Source organism: Pagrus pagrus (genome assembly GCF_965226575.1).
Source record: "Pagrus pagrus genome assembly, chromosome: 20".
Lineage (NCBI taxonomy): Eukaryota > Metazoa > Chordata > Actinopteri > Spariformes > Sparidae > Pagrus > Pagrus pagrus.
This window is the reverse complement of record NC_140207.1, coordinates 21,803,062-21,822,184: the sequence shown is the minus strand read 5'-3', so window position 1 is coordinate 21,822,184 and position 19,123 is coordinate 21,803,062. Positions and strand designations below refer to the sequence as shown.

General features: G+C 40.1%; 1 protein-coding gene across 1 annotated transcript in view; it reads left to right on the top strand.

The window, feature by feature from the left end:
* The window catches only part of vstm2a (V-set and transmembrane domain containing 2A), an 85,136-nt gene extending 66,460 nt beyond the window's left edge, over nt 1-18,676 (top strand). Inside the window, exon 5 of the mRNA XM_084340194.1 lies at nt 15,218-18,676. Coding sequence (XP_084196320.1) covers nt 15,218-15,294 — 77 coding nt within the window. The 3' untranslated portion in view covers nt 15,295-18,676. The remainder of the gene's footprint in view (nt 1-15,217) is intronic.
* The last annotated feature ends 447 nt before the right edge of the window (nt 18,677-19,123 follow it).

Sequence of the window (19,123 nt, the reverse complement as noted above, 5' to 3'; positions counted from 1 at the left end):
GTAATTCCAGCCATGAAACAAAGGTTCAAGGTTCTTCATTTGCTACATAACCAGAACATTCAACACAATGTAAAATAAAAAGAAATAAATATAAAAGACACTATACACCTACAGAATATGGAAAGGGTAAATGACTTCTGATTTTGTCTGGTAAAGCTATAAAGCAGCAGACTTTTCTGGAAGCTTGTCAGTTGTTTTTTTTTTCACATTTTCAAATAAGATCCCACCTACTTCAGTTACAGAGTGAGTAGGATTATGCAGAGTTGTTTCCTGTAGCTCAGGATTATTGCCAAAATGTGTTGTTTTTTGTCCAGTTACCACAGATATCGGAGAAGTCGGTTGTTATATTTTAGCTTTTCTCGGAATGTTTCACTTCCTTTTTATGCAAGTCAGTCGCCTGCCTCCAGCAAACCCAAAATGTTGCTGCTCACCTCTTAACTAATTCCAGGAGAAGAGAAGACATTCCGCCCTTTCTTGCGTCTCTTCTCTGGCTTCCCTGGAGTTTTAAAATTGATTTTAAGCCTTTACTGGTAATGTTTAAAGAACTACTACATGGCCATGCTCCCGGCTGTATTTTAGAAATTTCCTTCCCCCATGAGAGGCTCTTTGGCTCCTCAGGCAGGCTTCCTCTGGTGCTTCTCAAAACTCACCTTATTACCGAGGGTCTTCTTGCAGCAGGCTTCTCAGCTCTGGAACTTCCTGTCTGAGAAGGCTAGTCCAAAGTACTAGCACCAATTATTTAGTTCAAATATCACTGCTTCTTAATTATTGTCCACATTTACTTAAGACCTTGCTGTGGCTACAATGTGAACATTTCTGAACGTCTGCCCTTAAGAAGTCACCGAGGGACAGTGAGAATAAAGGGAAGAAAGCAACCTCATTTTCAAATAATGTCTCATTTTCGGACACAGAACAACACAGTAAGAATGACAGATCCTTAATCACATAGACACACTACACGTACTGACTTTATGTCATTATTATATTTATTGAACTTGAACAAATGTGATTACTGCTATTTACTGCAGTATGTCTCTTTTCTAACGCCCAGTCTGTAATTACACTCAGAAGATTGCAAAGCATATCGATGTGACGCAGTCCTTTCAAAGATGTGTGCAGTGTAGTACCGATTGAGTTGTCCTGGCTAGAGCAAACATCATGAGCCTTGGCAAGAAATGGAAAACGTGCAGACCGAGCTCGTGGAGGATGATTTAACCCTTTCATTACTGTTGAGGTCAGCAGTGTTCCTCCTGGATGAACAAACTTCACCTCTTCATACACAGCAACCAATCTGACCAATACAGTCATCCTTCTTATTGTAATGCTTTCACTGTCTCATAGAAAATATGATAATTAAGGTGAAGTCATTTCTACAATATGATTTACATTTTTAAAATGCTAGGGGGGGGGGTTAATAACACACATATATGCAATTTGTTTGTGACCTTGACTGAAAGAGAAGACAAGATGAGTTTATTTTGTAATGATTCAAAACAGTTTTCTGTTTTGGTTTAAGCAACTCGCAGTTCACTTCATATTAGAATTCTCTAATTAAGTTAACACAATCTTTCAGTTTCTTGCAGCTTTCGATGAGAGGAGCAGTGATATGCTGCTTCCCTGCCTGTTGTTACGTCGTCTCTTCTGTTATCTATAATGACTTTTTCAGGGATCATTTTAGCTGCTGTTTGTTAGTCTATATGAAAAGATGCAGACCATATGGATTCTGGTATATGGATATGGATATCCATATGGATTTTTTTATCATTCTGTACACTCCATGAGTGACCCCATGCAAGATTTCATACCTTCATTTGTTTTCCATTAACCTTCATAAGCAACCCATACGATCATTTTGTGGCCCATTGTGGTCGGGCAGAGAATATAAATCAGGCATGTTGGTAAAATCAGTGATGTCATTTTTCTGGTGAGGACCATCCGAAACAAACAGTAAAATCCTGAGCACTGAGGATGAGAAGTCAAAACTTTATATAAAGGTACTCCTAATAAGTATTAATGGATAGGAAATAAGGCCTTCATAATTATTTAACTAATTAATTACACATTTAGTGACTTAAACTTACCTATAATGTCATTTTTTTTACATCACAAAACTTTTTCATGACTAAATTAAGATTAAAGCATACTTTATTATGTATGTATTAACAGTTAAGTATACCTTTTACAGCTACCATATTGTTATTAAGGTTATTAGGGAGTCTATAAAATGTTATCAAGTTCTCATGGTGCTTATAAATGTCTTATGATCTCACAATAAACATGTTTCAGATGATATTATTAACACGTAGACAATTATAACTAGTTGACATGTATGTGAGCTATTCTTGTGTGTTAGTATGTGCGTGGAGTTGACTTTAATATCTGTGAAAAACCTTTGCACTGCACTTACCTCGTACCTTTTTCCACATCCAGATACTTAAGCTGACAGAGGACATCAGCTTTGCATCTTCATGGTGTTCCACTTGTTTAACAACATTGTAGAAGCCTAAGCAGCAATGTAATTCTTTCCCTTCGGAGGCTCAATTTGAATATTCTCTCATTAACTCTGCATTATTTTTAATTCTCTGACTGTCAAATTATGATATAATTGTACGCCTCCTCCCCATCTATAAATGCCAGATCATTTGCTACCTGGTCACACGGTCCAAATACGAGTCGGCCTCGCTCTGGGCTCAGATAGCCCTCTGCACCCAGAAGCAAACATAGAAAGATATTACTTGCCACTGAAAAGAGGTAAAAAGTTGAATAATCCCCGGGGCTGCAGAGTCGGAGATTATGAGGCAGCCAAATTATGCTGACAACTGTGTTGCAGTGAGTCCTCTGTGCGGTGTGTCTGACACTGATAAATGCCTCTCCGTGGCTGCTCAGGCAGCCTTAGCCACCTTCTCTGAGCGGCAGAGAGGTGTTACGGCTGAGGGCGACAGAGTTCTATTACTGCCACGCTCAGGTTGGAGGCAGATGAGCAACAATAGGTAAATGGGCTGAGATGAAATTAAACCTGGGAGAGTGCAGATATTTTCCTTTTCCGCATTGCTGCATCTGTAAACAATGAGGCAGTTTCCAGATGGGGGAATGTGACTGTGGCTGGTGGAGCGGCTGCAGCAGCAGCAGCAGCAGCAGCGGCAGCAGCAGCAGAGTGGTTTGTTCACAGCTACTCCCCACCAGTGTGTCAGCTGTTGTTAGATCACAGCTCGGCCTCCATCGTTCCTGGCAGTGTTGTTCTCTCAAAGCTCAGAGGTGACCACCACTGAATGCAGAAAAAAAAAAAAGCAAAGAAAATGTCCCCTAAGCCAGACTTGTCCCCCCACCCCTGAGGCCAGCCTGGTTCCCGCATGAAAGAAAAACAAATATGGACTCAGCTTGATTGCATAAGCACTCATCCGAACGAAAAATCACTGACCTTGTTTTTAAGAAGCACCATATTTTTTTAAACTGCCTCGACTGCATATGTCTAAGGAAAGAAAACCAATGAGTCATCGCTCCAGTAGGGGCTTGGAAACCGCAAGACTGCCGTTCATGGCTGCATTCATATTGCTCAAGCGGTCGCACGCAGTGTCAGTGTGTCATTTCAGGTTCATGTGGAGGCTGCTGAGGGTCCTCACACTCTTTTCTTTTGGGTCCATGTCAATCTGGCTAACGTCTGTGAGTGCCCAGTGGAGGAAAAGCCCACTTCCAACATCCACATGGCATTAGATGTGACTCAATGTCTTCATGTCAAATGAGACTGAATCAGTGGCAGGCAGTGTCCTACTGACTCAGGCATCACTGCGTCTGTTACTGTACAAAGAAGACAACACAGCGGCTTTAATATGGAGTCACGCAGTAGTACCAATGATTTCTATCAGCAACACTGTACGTGTCCAAAACTGACCTGAAAAACTATAAATTGACCGACCACGAATAACTTTTATGTGATTTCACATGTCAACCTGTGGTCAGTTATACCAATGTTGTGGTAACCTGTAGCCCTTTTACAGATAAACACAGAGCCACTTCATGTGTGAGAGCATTTTAGATTACCTGTTTCCAGCTCATAAAACTTTAGTCATCAAAATACTGAGGAGCACCAAAGGTTTCAGGGGTTTTCTTTATTCATTTTTGATTAATTGTGTACATTATTTAGTAATTTGTTTCCCGCTGTGCCATGAGCTGAGTAGATGTAACAGGTTACTTCCACACCTGGATGTCAATTACCATTAACACTTAAAGGGTATAATACATTCAAAAAATAAAAGTAGTATTAAGTCTTCTGTGGCTCCAGAGGAAGCTGCATGTAATCTGATAAATTATGTCCAGTGATGTAACTCAGTGGCTTTGTTGCATTGTGGGTAATGTAGGCGCCAGATTTTGAATAGCAGTCCGCTGGATTAGACTCAAAATTGATGAAGCAGAAGCAGAGACGCCACCTTTTAATTCAAACTAATTAAATCCTCCTCTATTTTACTGTTGAGATCGGAAATGTCTTGTATGATGTGTGTAGCCGGGGAGGGTAATGTTGGTAGCACTCATCCATCGACCATTTTGTATCTGTCACCTCATCCCTGCGTGCAGAGTTTTGAAAATAAAATGTCCCCATCCAGGTCATAATGATACTAATCTCTCCTTTAAATCTCGATTATGCTCATTTTTAAAGTCTTAAACTGAAAAAAAAATACTTCTACTAAATCATCGTAAAATAAAAACAATAATAGCAGAGAGGCTTCTGTCTTCCTCCATATCACATCGTATGCACATCATCATCGTCATTATATTAAGTGAAGTGCGACGCAAAATGTGACGACAATGTGCAGTGGAGCAGCAGGTTAATAGCTGTCGGAGAGAGATTGAGTCTTCAATTTTAAGCATATTGTATATAATGTAGTTGAGAGCACACTGAGCCTTTGAATATAGCCCACTGCAGAAAGTCACATCACAATAAGCAAAGACACCAATGCAGGTGCTGGCAGACCATTTCTATTGCAGCTTTGAATTAACTGAAACTAAAACTCTCAATGGTGTGAAAAGCACAAATCCCTCAATGTAGTGGAGTACAAGTAGAGAAGTGTCAAGTAAAACCCTTTTTTTTGAGGAAAGAAACAGTGATACTGAGAGAGGAAAGATAAATAAAACTGTCTGTGGTGGGCTCAAGTATGAAGCACTAATCAGCTGCGTGTCCCTCGTGTCAGATATGGCTTTACGGCTTGACACAGTTTGTAAAATGGCTGCAGTAATGTCGGCTAAGACACACATAACTGCGAGTGTGATCCCTTCAAATGTGGCGGATGGTATATTTGGAGCATTACACGCCGGACTGTGTTATCGCATTTGCCCTCATGCACAGATGAACAGTGAAGCTGCAAGGTAATGACATCCAGTTGTGTTTAACCAGTCAGTCAGCCAACAATCCAGCCATGGCTCAGGCGGCCGCACTGTCAGTTAGAGAGTGTATCAGTCGACAAGCAAACCAGACAGCCAGTTTTATAACAGAGCCACCAGGCAAGTAGGCAAGCGAGTCAAAGAGACAGTCAGCTAGCCAGTCAGCCGGCCAGGGATCAGCAGGAATAGATGGAACTGGCACTAAGCCAGTTTGAGCTCCCCGTGGAGGTGCTGTGGTGATTCACCTCCCTGCCTCGCTGAACCTGACTGCCTCGCTGGCCTGGAATTGATATTCCACATTGCCGTTTCACTGAGCCAAAAACATTTTGGCAAAAACGTGGAGTGTTGTGTTAGGTTAAGTAGGACAAAATGAAGAGTATTCATTGTGGGTCTATTCTATCCCAGCATGCACCAAGAAAGCCTGAAAACGTCTCTACTAGCTCAGACAGATATTCTTACTCATTATGCCTGGAGATAAGTCAGTCTGTACTCCCTCGTAATGTGGAGGAAAGCCAGGAGAACGCATGCAAACTCACAGAGGCAGTTCTAAACCCTGAGACATCGTGGAACGTCAGGCATCTCCAATTCATGGAGCCTTTTCACCTATAGCCTTCATTTGTCTTTGAGCTGAACAACCACAGAAGAAATCAGCTGTGAATTAATCTAAAATGACTCGTAAAGACATCCATGAAAAGGTCTCGTCAAGGAAACTGTGACAGGATGTTGGTGGAGACGCTTTTAGACACAGTGATGGATTAATGAAAAGATACACCCATGGTCCTTATGAAATGTATTTTTTTAGGCTGTGTTTTAAGCTCTGTTGCCAGACTTTTTTTTTTTCGTTGCTCAGCAATTAAAATGCATGGTCGTGTACAAAAACCACAATAATTCACAAATGTTCCTCCTTTGTTGTTTTCTAAAAATAGCACAGGAGCACAGCAGGTACCTGTACCTTTATTATGCTCGCTGGCAAGGTTAGTTTCAAAGTGGAAAACAGCCCACACAAAAAAATATAATTCAATAGATGTGATTTATATATGCATTTTCAGTGCCAAGAATATAACAACTACAACAAATATAACATATGCGTGCTCAAAGGTAGTACGATGCAAAATAGTCTCACTCAATATGGCTGGCATTGAGGGAAAGCCTCCAAATGGCTCTGCAGGAGACAACTCCTGTTTATTACAGCTTGAATCTTATCTACGTATTTATACGATTCAGAAGAGTTCCAGCAGTGAGGTATGTCTCCCCAGGAGGCTGCAGGACAGTGTAGAGGCATGAGGCAGAGATATAGAAACCATCACAGAATATATGTCGGCAATGTACCTATATGCAAATATATACCATATATGCAAGTATATGTTGAAACTTAACATTTCTTTATGTTGTAACTTGCATTTATTTTTTTGAAAGATGATATTTTGGCTTGAAATATCTGGTTTCGTTGCCACAAACACACCTGAAAATTGTCCCAAGGTCTTCTTAAAAAACAACCAGTGGTGACACGCTTACAAATGTTGAAACACAGTCTCGAACTCTGTCACTGGCTTGGCAGCCTTCCACCATCGCCTCCACCTCCTCATACAGAAGTCAGGTCATAAACATGTAAATTGAATATGATAAGACACGTATTGTAGAAAAGTCAGTTTGGTAGACTGTTCGTGAGACGTACAAATGTGAACGTATCAGTGGTTTGCATAAACGTTGTCTGCCAGCATTTCATCCTGGCGACTGGGCTGCGCAGGAGAGCGAAGAGGGGTAGTGACAGAGGCAGATATATTGTGCGAGATGAAGGCAGAGGTGCATGTAGGTTTTCTAAACTTAACAGTAGGTTACTGTAGTTTTACTCGCTCACAAACACGGTCAGCAGTCGAAGCAGCCGTTGCTGTGACACACAGCTCATGGAGGCAATTAAGGTACTTGAAAACACGTAGCGCCTCATTGTCAGTTTGTAGCAACAATTGTGCTCCTTGTCTGAATTACACTGAGTTTTACAGGCATGATACAGTGTTTTAGATTCAAAGTGAATGACAGGGATATCATTATCTCCAAAGTTCGACACAAATAAATACCACATACATATCATAAATAAATGATGCTCATTATAACTCCGGAACTTTTTATTTTATATAACTCAGTGATAGCTGCCTGTACTGCAGACCACCTGCTAACTTATTCAGCATATTTTTAATGGTGTCAATTTGCCAAAAATGCAAACACATATAGGAGCACAGTTGTCTCACTCGTGCAGACTCAAAGCTGTGACAGTGATAGACTGCTAATGGGACCTGGTGTTGCAGCTGAGCAGAGATTTTAAAGGCTCTCAGCAGTTCTACAGTGGAAAAGCCCAACTCTGCAGCTACAAGCTACAGGCAGAGCCCAAAACATTTCAAAGGTAGAGGATCACTCCAGAACTCCACTGGTTGCATGTGCGTTGCGGAACCACTCCACTGCAGTTTTGCTCCGTGCTCCCTCGTCCATCAAAACACCCACCGGGTCCGTTTTGAGTGCAGCGTGGCGCAGCGCTGCTGGACAGCTGGAGGGGCGATACTGAGGAGTTCCTGCATGTAAGTGTTATAAACACAACAACGAACAGACAAAAGGTCAGTGTTCCCAACCAAAGGATTGGGGGGACTTTCTTGGATTTGTCCTTTTTTGTGCTGGCGTCAACATCGAGTGTTTGATTCTGAAAATTAACCGGATGTTTAGATTTTGTTTCTGTGTCTGACTTTCTGTCTGCTCTGTGCTGAATTCGTCCGTGGCAGACCCAATTCGGATCTGGTGGAATCTGTGGGTCAGTTCTCCTCCTGCCCGACTCATTCCTCTTGGTCATAAAAACTTACACTGGCTTACTGTGAAGTTAAAATGAAGGTGCACAGTAGAAACATAAACCATTAATAACAGGTTACACAGAATTCCTGCTTCAACTCACCTAACATACTTACATAGTTTACACATACATAGTTTTCATACAGTTACTGTACAAACAGTCATTTCAAGAGCCCTCAGCCTGATTTACTTCCAAATTGTGGTTCCAAACCTCCTCAAAAGGAGACAAGAAGCAGACAAAAATATTTCTCTTACACGGAATTATATTAAATTTTCTCTAACATTACTCATAGACATATGATATATATCATATATGAAACCTGTGATGACGGATCATATATAGAAACTTAGCTAAAATAGGTACAACCCAAAAGGTTGGGAGCCAGTCGTGTCAACGCTCCAAACAGACTGCTGGCTTGTTCGCAAGCTATCTGATTATCTGTCCACTCATCCTTCCCTTGTTCATCATTGTGGCAGTCTTGTTTTGCTCTCAGATCTTTGCTATTACTTTGGCTTAGATTCCTAATTCTGTTTGTTGACAACAGCAATCTAATATCTTAAAAAGAAATATCAGAAAATAAAATGTCAGACTGTGTCGGAGATAGAAGGATAAAGTCTTGGCTTATCATCGCTGTCCCTGGTGTTTTCACAGTCCAACATCCAAGAGCAAAACAGGCAGTCCACATATGACCAAACATTAAAGAGTATAGGCTTTAACCTTTGACCTGAAGGTAGGAGGGTTTCATCACACCTTAGATAAGAAACATATGTTGTTGTAAAGGATAGAAATGATGACTTCCTCCAGAGGTTAATTAACTAAGATGCTGTTTTGCTAAATACACAGTGAACAAGCCATATTTTATCTATTCTTAAATGTTGCCCCTGATGTAGTGTCAATATTTACGATAGCAATCAAATGTGGTATCCAATATCAATATTATTTGGGGTATTATATTGTGGATTGTAAGTTAGAAATTACAGTGTGTTGACAACACTACCACAGACGCCCTGAATAGATTGTTGGTTCTGAATGCATTTTTCTTACCTGATAAAATCATATCTACATTCACCTTCTCTCACCGTTTGTGTTTTCTCAGACAACCAAACTGAAAAATTGCTTTCCAAAGCAATAGAAACCACTGCAACAGCAAATCAATAATGTATGAATAACAATCTCCCTGCTGTTCTGTACAAGTGTGGCTTGATCACCAAATTCTAGAGGGAGTCTAGACTATTTAGAGTTGCTTCGATGGATTTTAAAAGTACATCTGGGAGATGTCAGAACTGACACCAAAGAAATGACCCAGCACAGCTGTGCCTCATGCGGTGTGTGACCCATTATACTTGTTTTTACTCAGAAGGAGGTCATTATGGTAGCTCTGTATCTGTCCTTGTACGGCTGCTGTAATAAGTTGCAACTCCAGAAAAAACAAATGGTTGATGATTTGTTTTTCTTTCATTTCAATTTAAGTAAGATCAACTAAAAATGTTTCAGGACAGGTTTCAGGTCCAGAGGTTATCCAGCACTACTCAGAGCCCTGGACTAGGTGTATGTCCAGCTGGTCCTCCTGCCTTATCAATTAATATGATGACATAACTTTACTTTACTCAGATGAAAGAGCGAGAAAGCAGGAAGTGGAAAAAGAGGGAGAGAGAGAAAGAAAAAGAGTGCACAGAAAAGAAACCGTCCCTCACCTGCTGTGTGTGTTCTCTTCATGTCTGTGGCATATTCTACACATACAGACATTAAAAATGTAGTGAAATGCTGGTATGACGTCCATATGACTGTCTGCAGGTCGTTTCCAGGTTGGTTTTTGCCGAGGACCGCACACGCGTGTCGTGATATAAATAGGCAAGACTCCGACTCACGCATCCAGTGTGTCCAGCCTGTTACTGTCAGCCCTGCTGTTGCAAAGACAGCATTAGCAACATGGCTTCCACTAGCAGCCTGGCTACTGTCCAAAACAAAGAATCCCAATTTGACCTCAAAACCCTGATTTTGTTACTTACTGATCTAGTAGAAAGAATACAATTTTTTAACTTTCTCAAGTACTGGTAGTGAGAGGAAACACACCAACGGGGGAACAGACTTTGACACCGGGGCACTCTCCATCCAGTGAAGGTCCGTCTGTCACTCTTGTTTTAACTCGGTTTCTTTCACTCTCCCTCAACTCACATGTATTTTGTGGTGAATACTGTCACAGAGGGCCAGCATCATTCTATTTAAGCAAATCCCTGAAACACACCAAATCCAATCTGTTAGTCTCCATCTTAATACATAACTAATTATTAATAATTTGTCGTTCTAGACAGTATTTGTGGCATCAGGACAGTGTACTGTATGTGGGATCGAGTCAAAATAAACTACAGTGTGTGTGTTCATGGTAATGAAGGAACACGTTACCCAGTGCAACACTTTGGTTTGATGTGTTTGAATAGTTTTGGACAACAATGGAGCTCTGTGGCACAGGGAAAGACCATTCACAGACCACAATTAAATATAATATCAATGTACTGCATAACAACAATTACACAACATGACAATATCTTATTCTGAAGCATGGTGTCAGTATGGCTCCCATTATGTTTCATACATTGCAATTCCCACTACAGTACATTAAAAAGAGTAGAGCTGGAAGTGCTCCATATATTGCATCAATTAAACCTGATGTTACCAAGAGCCGTTCTTACAGCCCAGCTGTGCAGGTGTTGCAGATTTCTGGCCCCTCACCAGATGGCTATGAGTGTACATTAACTGTCCACCTGAACACAGTGTTGCACTGAACTGCTTAAATCATGAATCATGCTCAACAAACTAGAGAGAACATATTTTGAATATTTTGCTATGCAATAAAAACACACAACAGACTCAGAGGAAACATTTGCTCATCTGCAGTTTAGTAAGTAAATGATGTGATGAAATCTGCTATGGTGCTGGGATGTGTTTGCCTCCAGTCCATTAGAAAAGCTGCCCTGATGCAATCTGCAAACACAGTGACCCACACAGTAACTCAATGAATGTAGCTGGAGCACAACAAAGCAATAAAAATTACATAAAAGTACATTCCCTGATTGGGTAATAGCAATGTAGTTTTGCCTGTAGTACAACAACACTGTTGTCCTTCCAGTTCATACAGTAAGTTCAATATATAAAATATTAATTTAATAAAAAATTCATTCGTTTGGTCACAATGTCACAATCTTGCAGGAGACTCAGGCCTTGTTTTCACATAGCTCTGTGTTTACCTGAACTCTACTCATTCCAGTGGGAACCTCTGTCATCTCCTCACTTTTTGCAGCCTATTTTTGATAAACCGTGTCCCCTGCCTGCCACAGGAAGTTAGCGCAAAAATAAATTAGCTAACTGATTAATGAATGCAATACAGCTCTATGTATACATTTTTTCAAAGTGAAAAATTCAACCAGATGTTTAGCTAATAGATGCACAGAGCCCAATGAACACTTAAACACAACAACCCCCCAGCCACAGTCTGTTCACCCTGCTGCCATCTGACAACAGATACAGAAGTATCTGCTGCCGTACCACCAGACAACAGAGCAGCTTCACTCCCCAGGCTGTGAGACTCCTGAACTCATCATCAACACTCCAACATAATTAGTTTGGAAACTGAATCCCAACACAGTATTGTATTGGATAATGCTGTGTAACATATGAAAGGTATAGGTTTCACTCTAGTCTACAGTATGTGTGTTCTTCCACTGCCTCCACTGCGTTGCGCATCTACTCCGTTGTAGCTCCGGCAGTTCAGACCCTTCCATAGCAGATACGGAATGCTTCTAGTGCTGCAGGATGCTGGAGCATGGCACAACAATTCAGCCGAATTCAGCACAGAGCTGACCGGAAGTCACACACCAAAGCAACAACATAACATCCGGTTCATTTTCAGAATAAAACACTCTCAAAAAAAAAAAAAATCTCAAAAAAGAGACAAATCCAAATTCTTCTTCTAATCCTTCGGTTGACAACACTAACCTTTTGTCTGTTTGTTGTGTTTATACTGTAACACATAGGTGTGATTCTGTAATTATCGCAGGAACTCCTCGGTCTCGCAACTCCAGCTGTCCGGCAGTGCTGCGCCGTGCTGCACTCAAAACACAGCTGGTGGGGGTTGACGGACGACGGAGCATGGAGCAAAACCATAGCGGAGTACATGCAAACAGTGGAATTGCCCAGTTACCCTTTTTAAGAAGGAATGCCCTGGTTAACAAAGCAAATTGATAACCGCCATCATCACCATCATTAATAAATGACACATTTATAGTAAATTAAACTTAATGACAATGAAATGCTTTATTTACCATTTATTAAGCAACTGTAAAGCTTTCTAAACATCAGGTGCTATTTTGTCTATTAAAGACCATCCATATAATGTTTACTGATGAACTGCATAATATTTATTAACCATTTCTGAGGTATTATCAACATCAGCTGCAACTTTACAATGGATGTGTGTGTACTGTGAATATGAACTGTGGTTCAACTGTCACAGAGAAGATTATTGTACAAAGCTGGATATTAGAGAATTAGTGCATGTTTTTCCCATGTACATCTGTATGTCTCTCTGCGCCTGTGTCTTGCTCAGACTGCTAGCTGGAGGCTGATTAATTATTCTCTGTGTGAAGGGTGTTTTGGCCCAGAGTGATTGCTGCTCCTCTGTGGCACTCCTGTTCTCTAGATCACCTCAAGCCACCACCATTCCTTCCCTTCATCCCCCAATCCCCAGCAGCCCAGACAATCCAGAGCTGAGCTGCAAGGAACAAAGTGTCCCCCTGGAAGATTTCCTTCTTAGAAGGTTGTCTGACACATGAATATAGTCAATGTCAACAGGATTTAGTGAAAATTGTATTTCTATTTCCCAAGTCCGCCCTTGTTTTTACAGAATTCAAACTTAGTACTTCTTGTATTGCTCACTTCTCCCTCATTTTAAGCCCTGTCTTTCTCGCAGCCTTGCTTTCTCTGTTTCTGTTTTTGGACACAGAATTCTGCTGCGAAGGATTGTATTGGTGTCATCTGTTACTCTCATCAGTTCAGGTTCAATGTTCCTGAGACTCAGGTGAATGTGTTCTAGTTTGCAGTTGTTAGTCATGTCAGACGCTCAGTAAACAGTCTGAGCTGCCTGCCGTGGTGAAGGCAGTTTGTCAGGGCCAAGGCGACGGCAGCTGCCCATGTAAATCCTTTTCATAACAGTTCAGAGACTGTTTCCTTTAAGGGGGGGCCACACTTGTAAGTTTCCGTGTCTGTCATGTTTGTCAAAGACAGTGGAGAAGAAATATGTATATTCATTTTCATGGGCAGAAGGTCAATCTTAGACCTTGACATTTTTGTATGAATGCTGCACCATTATCTATCAAATTCTGCAAATATGCTGAGCAGCCTCGACCAGATGAATATGTATCGTAAATCGAAGCTCGATCACTAGCGTTACATTAAGATTCACCTCTTAGCCTTTGTACACCACTTTTGTTACAAATAAGAACCTAAAATAATATTTACAATGTTCAGTTTTGTGACACCAAAAAACCCCAGAAACCGGTTGAGTCACAAGTTGGATGACTGTTACTGATGAATGTTTGACAACCCAGTGGCAGAATAAATGCTGCAAATGTATGTGTCTGCAAACACTTCTTATTTTTTTATGTAGCAACTTCACATTTCCGTAGGTTCGTTTGTCCATTTAGTGTTGTGTGCATATGTGCATATGACCTGATTAGATTGAAGTACCAATACAACTTGGTGAGGGTTAGGAAAAGATCATGTTTTGGCAAACCTGTTTTGGTCACCACAAGCACAGCTGCAGATGTCCCGAGGTCTCCTTAAACAAAACCTGTGTTGTGTTAACAGAAATTTGATGACTGACGAACATTATAACCAAGATGTATGCATATGAAGCACAGGCCTTACAGGTGACTGCAGCCAAATTTAATTCAAACATATGGTGTGAAATTTGAAATGCAGAAGAGGGTAAAACACGACCACAAGTTAAAGGACCAAAAAACAAACAAAACAAAAAACATTTTAGACACATTTTTTACAACCTCATGAGCTATTGTGCATTTAATGTTATGATGTGGAAAGTACGTAAGGATGTGATGGTTGAAACAAATCCTTCAAATTAAAAAACAAAACATGTTGTTTGTCTATTTCCTGTAGAGCTACGACACATCACTGTTTCAAAGGGTCACATTTAATGCAACATGTTCTATCATGTTGAGTCCATGTGCATGAATTAAATCAGTAGTTCTAAACGTTTTTATGTTGCAACCTCCCACAACAATTTGGTTGGTGTTCACAACCCCAACCCCCAACACTGGGTCTTTAAACACAGCGTTTCATGCACACTTACTGACTGACTCTTATAAACACCCTCAATAAAATATATTTTCTGCAAATTATATTTGGTACAGACATTGTAATGTAAACCATTCTTAACCATTCTTAACTCCAGTCTAAAAGCATTTTTTCCCAGCACAACCATGAGCACCCCTGGGGTGGGGATTGGCAACAGCAATGTATTAAATAAGTAGATGTGCAATTTATTACAAGATATGGATTAATGGAAATGCATTACTGTTATGTACAGTGCTTGAATAACAAATACATGTTTATGTAGAAGATCCCCTGAAGTATTTATGATATAACTGAATAAAAACATAACATTTATGTATATGTCTGCATGAATGTTATTTAATCAGAGTTCAGTTATTTAATTTATTCACACTGACTCAACGTGATGGAAAAACTCGCTGTTTTTGACAGCTCTACTCTGTTTTTGACTGGATTGTGATAACCTTGATTAAAAATGGTACAGTTGTATAACATCATCTGATCACATATTGACATGGCGCCATACAACTTTAAATAATTACATTTAAAAAATGTCTATTTCATACAGAGCTGTCAATCTAAAGCTCGGAACATCTGTGCAGTGGTTATATCACAAATGTATGCTTCACTGTACATCTTTTAATCCTCTGTTTCTTCTCTTCTCAGGTACAAGAATATCCTCCAGCTTTGGACTGGCTGTCCTTCTTCTGGCGTGTGGTTTGGTGAGGGATGCCTTGTTATAATTTGAAGAACTGATATGGTTTGCGCCCTGATCTTGCTCTCTCTGTTTGCTCTCAAAGTGAACGAGAAAATTGCCTGATTTATTTCCCCTTCCCCTCCCTCACCATGCGGACTGCACAGTTACCCAGCACATTGTTATTAGCCACTGTAAACACCAGTCACCTTTAAACCGGTTGGATTACCTTTTGTACAGCTGTCGACACCATCCGAGGTGCAACACTCCGGTGTGAAAACGGACTCTGTATCTTGTTGGATAACCCTCATGGAAGAATGACTTTCTTATGGTTTTGCTGTTCCTCTTCATGTGTTCATTGCTCAAAAGTGAACAAGAAAAAACAGAGAATCTACATTTGTGTAATATATATGATTCTAGATATATATCTGTTTTTTTTGAAACACCTAGAATTACTGTATGTGCTGTATACATAGCGCTTCATATTGGCCATGGAACTTCATTGTGAAGAGGCACTCTGGCCCTCTCAAAGAAGCAAAAGAAAGTCAAGTACATGTTAATTTAGACTGTTAACATCAACCATCAGGTTGAAAAAAGGCTACATTTCTCATTTTCCTTCAGCAGTATTAGCCATCCAAATGATCTGATGTGCATAATTTTACATCTTGTTAGTGATACATATACAGGTGTGCATGCTTATTAGTCTGAAGGCTTAAAAGAAGGGAGCAAACGTTATTTGAGCTACGTAAGTCAACAGTCAGTGTTACAGTATGTTGAATTTAGCTTTATTTTTAATGTGCTAGCTTTGGTGTAAAAAAATGTCATTTTAATTTGTATTGCATCCTCAGTAGGAATAAAAAGGATGTGACGATTTATGACTCATTGAAAACCCTGATATGTGACAATTGGATGATTAATTTTAATTGACCTGCACCATTTTTTAAATGGCATACTTCAGTTGCTGTGCACCTCCCTGCTATGTCTCATTACAAAGAGGTAAATGAGTATTCACCCACTCTGGATCATGGCTATTGCTCGTTTATTTTATGTTGATGCCGGCGCACAAGCAAACACACACACACAATCGCAAATTTGCAGATAGATGTTTAAATGGCTGGAAGGTGACATGCGATGCAGTGCAACATTTGCTTATCTATCATAGACATTGTATATGACCCATGTTTGGGAGAAATAAGTTAGTTTTGTTGAAATTTTCTCTCTTATATCTCACAGTAATATATTTTTAGTTTTATTTTCAGATGATATATTATAGAGATTTTTATCCACACAGAGCATTTATAAGCAAAACGCTTTGACAATCCGACACAAACACAGACAAAGGTGTTTTGGTTTCATAGGGCAACAATTTTAGGTCATTACCATGACATAGTTTAACCTGGTAAAATAAATGGGATTCTGTTGTTGTTGTTAACTTTTGAGCTGAAAAGGAAAATGTGCACCATCCATCAGAAATGCAGATGTTCCAACTCAACCTGAAATATTTATGAATAATAGAGTAGTTGATTTATGTCTCAAGAATCATCCTGTACATGAATGTTATCCACCATGAGTATCATGCAGCCACAGTGCAGCAATTGCCCTGCAATGAGATCATCATTTTATTTTTGGTAGACATTGACCTCCAAGCACATACTGTTTTTTGCTCATTTGATGCCCAGAATTTACATCAACTTAAAGGTCCCATATTCCGCTCATTTCAGGTTCATGCTTTTATTCTGGGTGTCTACTAGAAACGTTTTATATGCTTTAGTGTTGAGAAATACACAATTTTTCTCATACTGTCCATTGTTGCAGCACCTCTATTCACCCTCTGTCTCAGTGACTGTCTCTTTAAGGCCCCCCTCCTGAAATGCCCAATTTGCTCTGATTGGTCACCTCTCACATGCCTGAACAGACACCGCCCACCGTGTTTCCGTCCCATCTCTGCCGGTGTTTTAACAACAACAGCCGCACTGGGGGGCGTGGCTGTACTGTTGTGACATCACAACCTTAGCTTGTTTGAAGGCACAGTATCTGAACACAGGCTGTGTCAGTTTTTCTGTGAGCTGAGCGTTTTGATACTTTCACAGTATTTATAGCACCTAGACCTGCTTTATACTCAAAAACACATGCAAATCTACCTTTCTTAATATGGGACCTTTAAGCTAACATGAAGCATGATTATGTAGTTCCTCATGTGCTGTATGGTATAATCTAACATTCATACATGACGTACAGATGTTATTGCCAACGATTACTGTGCTGTGTTTTTCTCAAAAGCAAAATGCTCACCTTCCTTCAAGCTTTTATTCCGCTTTGCAGACAAAGCAAAAACGCCCCCTTGTATAGTTGTACTGCATTCCCAAAGAACTGTGGAGGGAAACTTGTTGATTCAGCACCGAAGTTTAAAGGCTGACAGAGTTTGTCATGCTTTGGGATCAGACCAGAGACATCTCGTAATAAGCAGCTTCCAGCCTGGGTACAGGATGTGTGGGAGACAGAGGGCAGCCCTGTCCGATCCCTCGAGTTCCAAATAGCTTCAGGATGTATTTGGACAGTTAACCTAGCATCAGTCTTATATATTTCACTCTGCTGTGACTGGGAATCAATTGCTGTGTTTTTGAAATGAGACATGTTATATAATATGGTTCAGAATGTTTAGTTTTCAGAAAAAAGTACAGCTTATTTTAATGTATGAAGAATGGGATTTGGATGTGGATACTGTTGGAAATGTGCCACAGCACTTTGGAGAGAGTGTGCACAGTCTGAGTGGACAGTTTGTCCAACCCTCATGTAAAAAGTTAAAGATCTGTACAACTTGTAAATGAAAATAATCAGCATGTTAACATTTTTTAAAAAAATCCATTTAAAAAGGCAGAGGCCAGTGATGTTCTGTACTTGTAACAATGGTGTCATGTACTCATATTCAAGTGTTAACAAGTCCAAAGTGGGTTTTCATCTCTTCAAAATGAACTTGGATAAAATGTATTTGACAAAAAAAAAATATATATCTATATATATTAGAAACATCTCCTTTATAAAGCTTTCACTTTAATCTAGGGGACTCGCTTGGGTCCTTGCAACACATTGAATAACAAAGAAGGAGAGTTTGGAGCGAAGAAACTGTAATCGGAGTGATGAAAAATGATGCTTGTTTGGGTCGTGATGGAGGCTGAATTGCTTACGAGCGACAAGGCCTCCGTTACCAAAGAAGAGAACAGTTCACGATGACGGCTGGAGCAGCGGTTCCTTCATCCAGGGATGCTATTTCAGAAACATCACACAACCATTTTTCTGTTCTGTTTTATATGCCACGCTACTCATTCACTCTAGATGTATTTGTTTCTTCTAATGTATTTCATTTCGATGCGGTCCTGTCTGTTTGTTGAGCTGTCAAAAATTCTGATGAATTATAGTTCTCTTTTCTTTGGTATTGTGTGAGGCTTCTGTACTGGAACATTGCAACAGTTTGTATTATAATGACGATATCAGAATAATATTTAAATAAACCATTTTCACAGATTAAATTCAAACACTGAGGGGTTCCATCTGTGTGGCTGGTACCATACTGAGCTCTATAGCTGAACAAAGTGCTGACAATGCCAAAAACTGGCCCAGTTTCCAACTCAGAGGAGAGTTTCTCCTTTTTTTATGTGTGGGCTAAATCACTTTTAATTTGATAGTACTGTTAAATGTTACTCAAAATCAATCCGCCCTTCACTTGTGACTGTGAGAAATGGGAAAGAACAGAAAGACGGGATGACCGTGTTATCAAACTAGAGAAGCGTTCTCTGGGGTATAGAGGCTATGGTAAGAATGGAGGCTTTAAAACACTCTGATGCACTGCGGTAAGAAGTTTGAATACATTGACTGTAAGG